The sequence below is a fragment of the Rutilus rutilus genome, assembly GCF_951802725.1.
Source record: "Rutilus rutilus genome assembly, chromosome: 17".
In the NCBI taxonomy this organism is placed as follows: domain Eukaryota; kingdom Metazoa; phylum Chordata; class Actinopteri; order Cypriniformes; family Leuciscidae; genus Rutilus; species Rutilus rutilus.
The window spans coordinates 26,598,125-26,611,383 of record NC_140230.1 but is presented as its reverse complement, the minus strand read 5'-3'; the positions used below and the strand labels follow the sequence as shown (position 1 = coordinate 26,611,383).

General features: G+C 37.9%; 1 protein-coding gene across 4 annotated transcripts in view; it reads left to right on the top strand.

The window, feature by feature from the left end:
- LOC311306776 (polycomb protein SCMH1) overlaps nucleotides 1-13,259 on the top strand; it is a 32,901-nt gene that overhangs the window by 14,286 nt on the left and 5,356 nt on the right. For 3 of the 4 annotated variants that reach the window (XM_084435339.1, XM_084435341.1, XM_084435340.1), the window contains 14 exons: nucleotides 82-128; nucleotides 1,143-1,220; nucleotides 2,629-2,699; nucleotides 2,807-3,041; nucleotides 3,649-3,737; nucleotides 3,921-4,167; nucleotides 7,424-7,668; nucleotides 9,396-9,566; nucleotides 9,655-9,781; nucleotides 9,881-10,081; nucleotides 10,702-10,869; nucleotides 10,964-11,095; nucleotides 12,314-12,445; nucleotides 12,804-12,946. In XM_084435339.1, coding sequence (XP_084291465.1) covers nucleotides 104-128; nucleotides 1,143-1,220; nucleotides 2,629-2,699; nucleotides 2,807-3,041; nucleotides 3,649-3,737; nucleotides 3,921-4,167; nucleotides 7,424-7,668; nucleotides 9,396-9,566; nucleotides 9,655-9,781; nucleotides 9,881-10,081; nucleotides 10,702-10,869; nucleotides 10,964-11,095; nucleotides 12,314-12,445; nucleotides 12,804-12,946 — 2,064 coding nt within the window. In that variant the 5' untranslated portion in view covers nucleotides 82-103. The remainder of the gene's footprint in view (nucleotides 1-81; nucleotides 129-1,142; nucleotides 1,221-2,628; nucleotides 2,700-2,806; nucleotides 3,042-3,648; nucleotides 3,738-3,920; nucleotides 4,168-7,423; nucleotides 7,669-9,395; nucleotides 9,567-9,654; nucleotides 9,782-9,880; nucleotides 10,082-10,701; nucleotides 10,870-10,963; nucleotides 11,096-12,313; nucleotides 12,446-12,803; nucleotides 12,947-13,259) is intronic. The other variant, XM_084435342.1, reaches the window with a different exon arrangement.

Sequence of the window (13,259 nt, the reverse complement as noted above, 5' to 3'; positions counted from 1 at the left end):
ATGCCACATCGAACCACACACGACAGACATTAATGTAAGAAAACAGGTTTAAAATCTCAGTTTTGTGTTTATGTTTCGCAGAGAGGTTGGGAAAAGCTGGATCATGAAGAAACCTGTACCACAGAAAGGTGAGACTCTTATTTGTTCAGTACGTTAATATTTTTGTTTATTAATAAATTAATATTTTGCAGCATTATTTTTTGAATAGAAAATATTGGCATTTTAATTAAATGTTACGTTTTTTATTTTTTTCAACAAATGTAAATAAATGCATACATGTTTAATAAATGTATAAACAAATAAATATTTGTTTATAAATAATATCACATTATACTTTGTCAGATTGTCACTGACACGTTAATATAAACTCAATATAAATGATACTTCACAAAACCTTATTATGTCAGCCAGTTTGAAAATTGTACTTTTACAATTCATACAACAATGTTTATTTTGCAAGACATATAAACACATGATTAATGTGAGATGTGGGGCACATAAGATGCAGGATTTTTTATATTATTTATAAAACCATCATTTGTATAATTTATCTAAATAAAAATAGTTGTTTTCGTTGTTCTTGACCCATGTAAACTTGTATACAGTCAGTGATCAAATAACAACAAATTACAAGCAGGATCACAAATAAATACAATATAATAAAATAATATATACAATATATAAATATAAGATACAAATGAAATAAACAGTGCTTCATCCGTGTTTTTTCAAGTAGGTAAGAAATACTGCAGAAATTGAATAAAGTAATCAAATGTAAAATAACACTGCAGAGTCTTCACTGTATAAATTAAATATAGATTCATCCTTATTAAAGTAATAACATTTGCTCAGTCAAGAGCAACTCGTTCAAGTTTTTTTCCTTTTTTTCCCCTTTTCCTTTCCTTTTGACCTAATCCGCTGATCTAATGTATTGACACGTATTATTTTCAATCAATTATTTACGTTCATTTAAGAGATAACAGACTGCTTATGAAGATAGTAAGATACTCGCCAAGATTAGCATTTTGTCATAATTTCGATAATGAAAGCTATAACCGTTATCGGGGGAGATATTCTGACTTATCAGGCTAAATAAAAAATGTGGTGATTTCTGATTTTGAAGTGATTTCCTCTCCCTGTAGCTATTGAGTGGAAAGATGGCAGACGGATCAAGCATGCTCGCAGTGGCCGTCCCTCTCGTGTGCCATCACAGTACCAAGGTAGCAAACTCACTACACTTAAATACCTGCTTTGAGTCAGATATCTAAATTGGGACACATTCAGCATTATAGTGATTCACATCTGAAACTGGTCTGGGAAGACTTTACAGTCCTCTACGGACACACTGAAACTCGATTCGCCATTGGCTAGTACATTTTTTCATTTACTCGCCAAACTTTTTACATGGAATGCAAGAACAATGCAAATTAAACCAAATTTACATAAATATAGTATAAATATCAAACAAAAACCTAAATCAAACATAACATAAACATATCAAACATAAATATAAAAAAAAGTTATTTAGTCAAGAGCATTGAGTGATTCTTTTTTTTTTTGGTTATTCAGTCAAGAGCATTGAGTGAATTTTTTTTCTTTTTTTTTCTTTTTTAAACATTGACATTAAAATGAACATTAAAAATACAGACATCAGCAGGAATATTAGGCTGCTGTCACTTTAAGACATAATGCACGGATTAGGGATGTGACGGTGAGGATATTTTCCCACCGGTTAATCGACGTAGGACAACACTGGTAATACCGGTATCACCGATGGGGGCTTTTAAATCACTAATTTAAAGGCGAAAGTAAAATGTGCGCGTCCGCGCTGTCGTTTCAAAGAATAGTACAACGGCGAGCGCGTCGAGTATAAATGCCTCGTCTGTTTGGGGAGGTGCGTGCTCAGGCAGCAGATGCTCGCGCTGCGGAGCCAGGTGAAAGTATAAACTGCTCTGTTCTGCTCGCTTCGCGCCCGTGCGCATTTTAGTTTCGCTAGCACCAATTCAGGGGCGGATTGCTTAAATGGTGAGTTCATTAGCCTATTATTCTTAATGAAAAATGCCGTAATTGTTGTGAACTTAGATTTGAAAGACCAGGAGACTTGGTTGTTTCTTCAGCAGGATTCTTTATTGAGAACACGAGCTGTCGGTAGCTGCAGTCACCAAGTCTGACTAAATGTATTTCACTTACAGTTTATATACATTTAGGGGCAGGAACCAAAATGAGACAGGTCTCGGAAGTCGGAACCTGTTCTAGACTGAGAGTGCTGCCCACCCTAATTCACTCAGCATATCTATTCAACTGCTGAGACCCGAGTACAGGACTGGCAGGACTCTCTTGTTAAAACACAAAATCCGAGCGTCATTAAGAGTTTCAGTAAAACAAGACTGACCGGAGTCTTTTGCTAGAAAACTCTGCTAATAATCTAGATTCAATGTAAACCTAAATTAAACCTTTTAATAAATTTGGAATCCCACAGTAATCATATCACAATCATTAATCATTCAGGTTTAGATTATATCTCACTGTAAACCATTATGTTGTTAGTCATGGAATGGAATGGTAGACACTAAAGACAAAAGCCTATAAGAGCTGTTTGATGCTGACATGTTTACCTCTATTTTTAAGGGCATTTCAGTTGGGAGAAGTACCTGAAAGAGACAGGAGCAGTCGCTGCTCCTCCTCACTGCTTCAGACAAGTGAGTGTTTTCATGCACACATGCAACTGTGGAACACTTCATTATTTTGGACCTATTTTAAATGTCATACTACTACATTAAGATAAAAATATGACCCTTATTCTCAGAGCACTACCCCTCCAGTGAATGAGTTTAAGGCTGGCATGAAGCTGGAAGCTCAGGATCCTAGAAACACTACATCGACCTGCATTGCTACAGTGGTGGGCCTGACGGGTTCTCGCCTCCGCCTGCGACTGGACGGTAGCGACAACAAGAATGATTTCTGGCGCTTGGTGGACTCTGCAGAAATCCAGCCCATTGGCAATTGCGAGAAAAACGGAGGCATGCTGCAGCCGCCACTAGGTCTCTAGAATCTCACAAATTTAAAACCTTGATTCTATTCACAGTGAAATCTGCTTGTTAAGACTACGTCATTAAGACGTAACAAATACTGTGTCCGGGTCCAAACCTCCACTCCATCTCAAGTGAGAATACTATCCCGACGGCCATTTATGAGCAATATTTATATATAGCTCTTTGAAACTCACAATGTACACTACAGTCTCTGGACAATATTTTAACAATTCTGAAAAGATGCATCACAAGATGCAATGGAGATTTTGGTATGGAGAAAAAGGTTAGGATCATGACGTTTCTGTAGTGTTACAGCACACCGTTTACTTTTGGTTTCTGATAGAGCGATTGGACCCGGAAACGGTGACGTGTGACGTCAGAAGTAACAAGCGGATAGATTTTTTTAAAAAATCATTCAAGTGAAGATAAGTAATTTTACCCCATTAGCACCATCTTTTGAGTTTAGCTAAAGCACAATACTTTACATGATTTTAGAGGAAATTAAACAGAGCTCAATAAGATTGTCAAAGTGCTGTCTCGTCTTGCAACACAAGTAATCAGCAAATTTTGATCAATTTGGAGTGATATTTGACTCTAAATGTTCTGTGTTCTCTAGGGTTTCGTCTGAACGCATCATCATGGCCCATGTTCTTATTAAAAACACTCAATGGAGCAGAAATGGCCCCAGCCCGAATCTTTCACAAGGTATCTGTTGCAAATATACAAACACACACAATTGGTTCAAAGTCAAGTTCATTGTTTTTGTTCAGATATTATTTTAAAATGTTCTGGTTATTTGATGCTAAACGAATACATTTGCCTTTTATATTTTCTGTCTGAAATGTTTCTCTTTCACTCATATTTCCCTGCATCTCTTTGGCCCTCCAGCAAGAGCCACCTGCCCCAGAGCAGAACTGTTTTGAGGTGGGGATGAAGCTGGAGGCGGTGGACAGGAAGAATCCTCACTTCATCTGTCCTGCCACAGTGGGCGCGCTGCGGGGTGTGGAGGTGCTGGTCACCTTTGACGGCTGGCGGGGCGCTTTTGATTACTACTGCCGCTACGATTCCAGAGACATATTCCCCGTCAACTGGTGCACGCTCACTGGAGACAACCTGCAGCCGCCAGGCACTAAAGGTATGGATCACTTCGTATGAATTCAGACTCTAGGGTTCTTACAAGTGTTTGCATTCACAGAGAAGGATGGAATTAAGATGTTGAGGAACAAAAGACCTAATTTAAAGAGGCCAGTGCTAAATACACTCTCACAACTGTGAGAGTATTACCTATTGTTTTAGAGGGGTTTTAGAGATTGAATTAGTGATATAATGGAAAAGCACATTTATGCAATTTACACTACCATTCTAAACTTTTTGGGGTCAGTTTTTTTATATAAATTTTTTTTTTAATACTTTTATTCAGCAAGGATACATTAAAATGATCAAAAGTAACTGTAAAACTTTTTACATTGTACATATTCTTCTTTTTTTTAAACTTTCTATTAATCAAAGAATACTGAAATAAAATGTATCACAAAAGTTTCCCAAAAAACATTAAGCAGCACAACTGTTTCAACATTGATAATAATAAGAAATAGGGATGTCCCGATACCACTTTTTCACTTCCGATACGATACCGATGCCGCAGCTTTGGCTATTTGCCGATACCGATATCAAATCCGATATTTTTATTTTATTCTTGAACTAATACTACTAATAATAAAATATATGGAAGCACTTTGCTCAATTAGCCACATAAAAACATCTCACTCAAATGGAGAACAAATACTTCTCCAGTATATAGTCCACAACAACAGTTGATAATGAAAGACTGCCACCCTTTATTCAAAAGACCTTGAGATGGTAATTTTGGTAATTGTACCTGAATGAATTTAAAATTAATTTGCTATATTTCAAATCAATATATTTGTTTCCTTAAAATTTTAATTAACTTTAACGTTATTCTCATCTGAATTATAAATAATAATTTATTTCTGTATAAAATAATACTACCATTAAAAACACATTTTTTTTTTTTTTTTAATCAATGTAGAATGTGTAACTTCAAAATAAACAGATTAGTGCTCTGTTTTAGGACAAGAAATGAAAACCAATGCAATATGATGAATGTCCAAAAGATTAGATAATTTTTGCTTTTAAACAGCGTGTGTGTCTGTGTGTGTGTGTGTGTGTGTGATTTTGGTTGGGTGACAGTTGTAGGTTAGTTTGACAAGAGTTTACAGTTTGACAAAAGCACAATGTTGTGTTTTACACAAATACTGTAAGTAGGCTAAACACTTTTTGCAGTTTTAATGATGTCCTGTATGAACAAAATGACGAGTATGTTTTTATGTTTCCACTGTTCGATCGCGCCCGTGCCTCTCTCTCTCTCTCTCTCTCTGACACACACACACACATTCCAGCATTGCAATCTTGACATCGCAGCCTGTTCATTTTGCTGCGTTCAAATTCGCGTCTATCGCGTCTAGTTCGATGCTTGAACAGTTTGAATCCATTCGCGCATATAATGATAAAGCGAGCGTTTGAAGCGAAATAGACGCGCGTTCAGAGCTAAGGTGGGGCTACAGATTAGGTGTCCCTAAAGAACCCGCATATGCCTATGCGCGTATCTAACAGTAGTTCCGCATTACATTAATTAATGTGCATGCGAGTTTTATTTAATTTTATTCCGTGTATTCTCCGTGTAAATCCATGCACCGAACCGTGACGCACGTACCGAACGTACGTTCAGTACGAATACACGTACCGTTCCACCCCTAATAGGTATCGGATCATAGGTATCGGATATATGTTTTTCTCCCCTCCGATATCCGATCTAGCGTTCTGGGCCAGTATCGGCCCGATACCGATGCCGATCGGATCGGGACATCCCTAATAAGAAATGTTTCTTGAGCACTAATCGGCATATTAGCATGATTTCTGGAGGATCATGTGACACTGAAGAGTGGAGTAATCTGTATTTCTGCCATCACAGAAATAAATTATATTTTAAAATATATAAAAAATATTAATTGTACAAATATTTCACAATATTTTGGTTTAGACTTCTTTTACAATGTTTAAAAAAAATGTTTGTCTTGTAAATGAGAGTGGTTTTAGTGAGTTGAATCAGTGGCATATTGGAAAAGAACTTTATGCAATTTACATTATGTACATTTATGTTTGTAGCAAAGGTGGTAACCGGCAAACGTTCAACTTAAAACTTCAATCTTTTGTCACATTTGGGTGACGTGTTCCTTTAAGTAATAAAGGCATTTGATAGAGAGAAAATCAGAGAGAATTTGAGAGTTTTGGTTTACAAGGGGTTGGCATCCACCCAGCTGGAACGGCTGCAAACCCTGTGCCCAATAGCTGGCCTCGCATTGAAGAGCTGGTGTGACTGTTTGAGTGGGATGAGCGAAGAGGGTTAAAGAGACAACGCAAGGCCAGTGAGTGTGAGTTTAGCAGAGGAGGAAAAACCTTGTCAGGCCTCTAAATACAAACTAAACTTCACAGCTATTCGTGGTAAGCAAGTTGTTATGGTTTTTCATTTGTGAATGTCTTTATGCTTGAAGGAAACTTGGAAAATGTGTAAACTTATCAGTCTGGGATAGAGCCAAAACAAACTCCACCGTTTTTGTGTATAAATGACTTTCAGGGTTAACACAGTACTAGAAAGATGGTCGTCGTGACACTATGAGCAGACTTTAAAGCTTTAGAGTGAAGATCGAAACTAAGGGGCAGGAAGGAAGTGAATTGACTGAGAGAACGTGATGCCACAAATTGACACACACTGCAAGATCAAGAGCAGACCCTAGTTCTGTGAGGTCGTGTAGTCTTCATTTCCCTGAGTTGGATGTGTGCAAACTGCAATCATGGCCTCAGTAACAGGTCTGTAAAGCTCTGAAGTGTTTGTGTGTGTGTTTGCTCTCTTTTAGTTGAATTTGATAATTTGATTCTTCTGGTGTTTTTTTGTTTGTTTTTTTCCCCTCAATTTAAATCTGATAAATCTTTAATGCGGGTAGTTTATAGACTTTTCAATCTGGTTTGCTTTTTTTGTTTTCAAGAATCTTAATTCAGATGTTTGAATCTTTCTCTCATCATATTTCTAAAAATCTCTCTCCCTTCCTCTTTTCATGTTGTGCACTCTCGGTTTTTTTTTAATTTTTTTTATCTATGTAGCACTCAGAGGCCACCAGCACCAAAAATGTGTAACACAACTCGTTTCTTTGTTAAAATTGCTCAAAGAAAAATGGGTCAGCTCTGCACACAAAGCCCGTCTCTCTTCATCTTCTGCCTCTGTTTGTTGCTGCATGATGTGTTGCATTGTCCAGTATGATCAGTATTTTCTTTTTCTCTTTTCTTTTCTTTTCTCTATTTTTTATTTTTTGCAGTTGGGTTACCGAAGACGCTAGGTGCACTTGGTGCCCTACCAGATAGTGGCATAGAGGGGACAGGCATGCCTCCTACGCTAGGCCGACCCCCACCCCAGAAGAAACGTAAGCCTGGCCGCAAGAAAACCAAACTATCCGGGCCCTGGGGTCAGAAAGGAACACTTGGTTCCCAGACAAGTCAGCCTGGAAAGGAACTGGAATCTATTAAAATCCCCAAAAAACGAGGCCCCAAACCAGGAAGCAAGGTATAAAAGTATTTAGAGTCATCATTATATGAAAAGTAGTCAAAAGTAGAGGTCTGTGGTATTGACAAAAAAATATATCTAGATATCTTCTGGGATTTTGTCGATAACGATAATTAAACAATGTTTTGCTGAATGTGTTATTGTTCTAGTTCCTTGGCAGGTTTAGGACTGCCATGAGCAGCTGAAAAGCTTTTGATATTCTCTCATATTCTGAGAGAATTCAGTTCGCAGCGGTGACAGAAATAACATTTTCCAATATCTTGTTTGCACATGACGGTGCAAAATGTAGATGGAGGGCAGGAAGCAATTTTCTACATGGGAAGCACTATCACAAACTCAGAATGCCTATATTTTGCGTCGTTTATGGTTGCTCAAATCGATCAAACCAGGAAATAACAAGGAGCTTTTACCGTTTACCAAAAGTTGTCGCCTTTAGTGGCGTTTTGTGTCTGCTTATACTGAAATTAATATGGATTACCTTTTTTGTTTTTGACTTGTAACTTAAGTTTTATTGTTGTCATAGTAAACATTCACTTTCACATATGGCCACGGAGGAGAATCGGAGATGGTCACATTCAGCGAGTGAGAGTCATACTCACAAATGTAATGTTAATTATTAAACCAAACAAAATACAAAACTTTCAAAAACACTCAGCACTGTGATTATTTTATTGAGTGATAGGCAGGAGGATTAATCAGTGACATTATTACTAGATTTGCTATCCACCGTCTTCCCGTCACCTCCTTAACCTGCTTCTCTTAGTGTTTTTACACGTAGAAAAGGTGAAAAAGCATATTACATTGTCCAATTTTCTCCCTGAACAATGATGTGAGTTCCTATGGCAATTCTCGACACAGCATGAATGACCTACAATGGTGACATTTTTCACAATCACGATAGAAAATCAAAATACTGCCTTAAACTCACTAGCAGAAAGGCAGCGCAATATAATATACATATGTACATTTCTCTTGTAATAGTGGCTAAACCAGCACAGTATGGAATCTCCATCTCGTCCATTCAGCTTTTCACTTCCTGCTCTCTATCTGAATTTCACACGTCATCAAAATCACGTGACTGCAAAAAAGCTATAAGTTTAAATAGATGTTTACCTTTTCTAACCTAATTAAATGTCATCTTTTATATCAAATTCTTACATTTAATCATAAATTTAGTGAGAATAATAAGACACTATAGAGTTGTTAGCAATCAAATGAAATCAGTATCAACAAATCCACCTTTGCAATGCAGAAGTGGCATAGAAGTGGCATTTAGATGTATTTACACTGTTTAATGCATTAAAGTGCTATTAAACCATTCAAGCGTGATGAGACTCAAAATCTGTATTGGCACACTGTCTGTTAATCTCCTGTCTGTGACAGACACACGACTCATGCGCACAGAAAGCCACTTCAGACAGCGCGTCGGCCACACTGAGTTCTCTTTCGCAATTTAACGGACAAAAACACAATGTTTACTGTAAGTTTAAAAGGCCAATGATTGCTAAATATGCTTTATGCGAATGAGATGCAATTCCACTAATGTGTAGACAGTAAGCTATCCATTTAGTTTCCATCTGTTTTGCTGGGACAGTGATAAAGTGAATTTTATCTTGTTTAGATTAAAGGATTGAGTTGGTATTATTACAGTTTTCAATGTATGGAATTGCTACCAAAATATTTAAAATTAAAGTTTGAATGTGTTGTATTTTTACGTTGTCTTCTAGCTAAGCTGGGCCAAAAGGACAGCGTGGCTTGAAGGAGCGATTGGAGGTCCTGGTAGACCTATCAGCAAACCCAGAGGCAAACTGCCAGCCAGCTGGGCCCAGAAAGTGCAGCAGAACCCAACAGAACCCATCAAGATTCCAAAAAAGAGAGGCCCCAAACCTGGCAGCAAGGTGCGACTTAGTCTGCTGAAGAATCGAAAACTAAGGCAGTGTTATTTATGCAAATTTCTCCTGACTGTGCTTATTTCTTTGTATACAGAGAAAGCCCCGATTGGTACCCAATCTTATGCCCACCTCCCCAAGCAGTAGCACTCCAGAGCCAGACACCAGCTCAGTTCCACTGGACAACGCCACCATTCCCAGCGCCGCCCTACAGGCCCCTACAGGTACCGCAAGTGTCTTAAATATTTTAAAGTTTACCATGGTAAAGAAATGTTCAGTCCTTGTAGCATGCTGTCTTTCCTAACAACTTCCTTGTGTCTCAGTATGTGTGTACTTGAATAAGTATGGAAAAGTAGGTCCCCATCTGGATGCACGGCGTATGCAGTCCCTGCCAGATCACTTTGGGCCTGGCCGAGCTTCCTCTGTGCTGCAGCAGTGTGTTCAGGCCTGTGTTGACTGTGCACATAACCAGAGCATAGTCTTCTCCTGCCTCAAACCAGGTCATGGAGGAGAGCTCATATCAGGTAAGCACACACCCACACACCTAATAGAAATGAACTAAAAGCCTCTAAAGTCCTATTTTGACCTCTTGTTAGGGCGGAATGTTTTGGGGACAATTTCTAATTGTGAATTTTCTGATAAAAATTGTGATTGCAGTTTAAAATGCAATAAAATAAAGCTCCTGGTTTGCTGCACAATTTGTGATTATATATGAATATGACAATAATAGCTATATCTTATTATTTATATTGTTACTAAATAAAATGGTAAACAAAATAATGTGTTTTATTTTACAGTACTAATATTTTTGGGTTCCTAATTTCTTCATTTTCAAATGTTAAATCATCAAGCATTATGTGCTTTCCCAAAAGCACATAAACAACCCAAAATCAGAGCACATGCAGAGATCTCTGAGGAACAGCATTTACTGCGAACCGAGCCGCACTGAAAAAAACCATAGTGCTGCACTTAACTCTGAAACATGCAGTACATATTGATCTAATAAAATCGCAGCATTTGCACACTAAGCCATATTGCGATTTCAGTTATATTTAAATCCATCTTGCAGCCCTACTTCTTGTTTTTAGTTTAGAGATCATAGACTAATAATAACCACAGATTTTTGCCCATTTGACTTTTACAGCCTACTTTGAACAGCAGCACCACACTCTAACACTGCCGGCAGTGAACAGTGTGACGTATCTGCTGCGCTTCCTGGAGAAACTCTGTCACAACCTGCACTGCGACCCATTGTTCGGCAATCAGCCCGTCCCTCTGGGAGGAGTTCACTATGACAGCCGGACATACACAGGTCAGCGCTCATGTGTGCAAGCATTACTCTCTGTTGTGCCTTTTTGATCTTACAGTTGTGTAGACATAAAAAGAGGGCCTTGTATATGTTGTAGAGAGGAGAAACTTTGCAGAAAGTCTGAGTTCTGGACCTGGTCGAGGCACTAAGAGATTCCTTCAGCATGACGCCTACCATAGCAATCCTGTACCGCACAAAATAGCTAAAAACCACCGTATCTCCTCAGAAGGTATTTCACACTGTTCCACTGCTTAAACAGCGTTTGCAGTTTTTCTCCATCGCTTTGGAACATTTTCCAAAACAGTCTTAACATTCTCTAAACTCTAAGTGCAATTGTCACAACTGTTTGCTGGAACATCAGAACTCTATTGCATGTCTATAAAAAAGTAGTAACTCACCCAAAATATTTTATTCATTTACCAAAACCTAGTTATTGGCATATGCCACCAAAATAAAAAGTGTTTTTCTCATCACGTGAGCCACACTGGTGTTTAGTTTTTCATCATGACACTGACTGCTTTCTATATACTACACAAGGATGTCTGTTTTGTCTAGCTCTTGTTGAGCTTTTTAGATACAGATTTCAACAGTAGGTAAAACTTTACAGGGAAAAGTCAATACTGTAATACACAAAAAGAAAAGGAACATTTTTAGTTACGTATTTATACAGTGCATTTATTTTTGTTAAAATGTGTTAAATGTAAACATGTAAACTTCCAGTTGCTTGTTCATTTTTACACACTATTATGTCTTGTCCTAACACCACCACCACCACCACCATACATTCTTGCATACCTTCCTATTGCTCCTCCACAACAAGTAACTGTGAATTTTTCAGTTTACGTGTAACACATTTCTACAAAAAAATAAATGTACTGTATTTATACAGTACTGCTGTTGCTGCTGCTGTTTAGGGTTGTGACATTCCTCCCATGTTCAAAAATGGTAGTGATTCCATATATATATGATTCCAAACTTGATTGCATGATTGGTAAGTTTGTGATTCCTGTTTCATTCAAATGGCTGGCCATTTGCCAATTTAACAGATATGACAAACATTCCATGTCAGATATTTATGGAATATACTTGCATGTGTGACAGATTTTGATAATTCTGCATGTGATGTCTCACACGATGAAAGAATGTTTAGAAGTTGAAGAGTTTGACAATTTTACTGAGAATCAACTCATCAGTTGCAAATTGTAGTCAATCATACTTACTCTTTTGCGAACACGTGCCAAAACATGCCCTTTGCCCGAAGTTCAAATCTGATGTGAACAAGAAACCAATTGTTCAGAGATCTGAACTTATTTTTTCAGAGAAAAAATTGTGATTTGAGAATTGATCCAAAGCGATCAAGAAAAACTGTATCAGTAAACTCTATATGTGTTATGGCCTTTTCTAAGTGTTAAATGGTGTGTGTTTGTGCATTTTTGCGCTTGATCAGAACCCTTCCTGATAGAGAACGGCTCGGAGGTCTTGGAGAAAACACATTTGTCTCCCGGACATGGCTTGTCAGTGCGTCCCCTCTCTCAGAATAGCAGCTCACCAGGGAAACTACATCGTCTGGGCTCAACAGGTACACAAACTAGCCCACCGTTGAAGATCATTTGCTTGGACTTAAATCTAATTTGAACACGGAAAGTTTTATTTCTGCACTATTTCTAGGTTACTAATCAAATGTAAGCAGATTTGAGCCACTGACTCCTCTGTACAAAAAGTCAGACTTTCTGGATGGTTTACGTAGTTCATGCAGCTTGAGTGCTGCTGTTAGCAAAAGTAGGACAAGTATTAATATTTCAATCCAGTCGTGGTTTCAGACTTTTGGACCCCACTGTAAACCTTATTCGGGAATGCAATTATGTGAACAAATTATGGACTTAAAAATCTCAGAAGATCTTGATTTTTCACTGATTTGTCTTCTGACTGCTGCCCAGGTTCCGAACGCTTTCTGAGCTCGAGAGAAAGCCCGCGACCCAGTGGACAGGACCCCAACCTGTGGACGGTGGAGGACGTCATGCAGTTCATCAGAGACATCGACCCTCAGCTCGGACCACACGCAGACCTCTTCCGCAAACATGTAAGTGAAGCAAGTCTTGAATTCAGTTTGATCAAATTCAAGGTCATCAAAAGTCCTACATTTCTTAAGTGGTATATCACATCTTTATCATTTTAAGAGGTTTAACATTTTTGGACAGAAAAACAAAAATCACTGTACAGCCTAATGTGATTTCTTAAACTTCAAAAGGCAATCATTTATTTTAAAGTAATTTGACTGCTGCACATTCAAAGTCAAAATGCTGTGCTTTTTCCGTGTTCGGAGCAGTTTGCAATCAATGAATACCACATATTTAAGCCAAGCGATTGCTTATGATTAGGGATGCACGATTTAT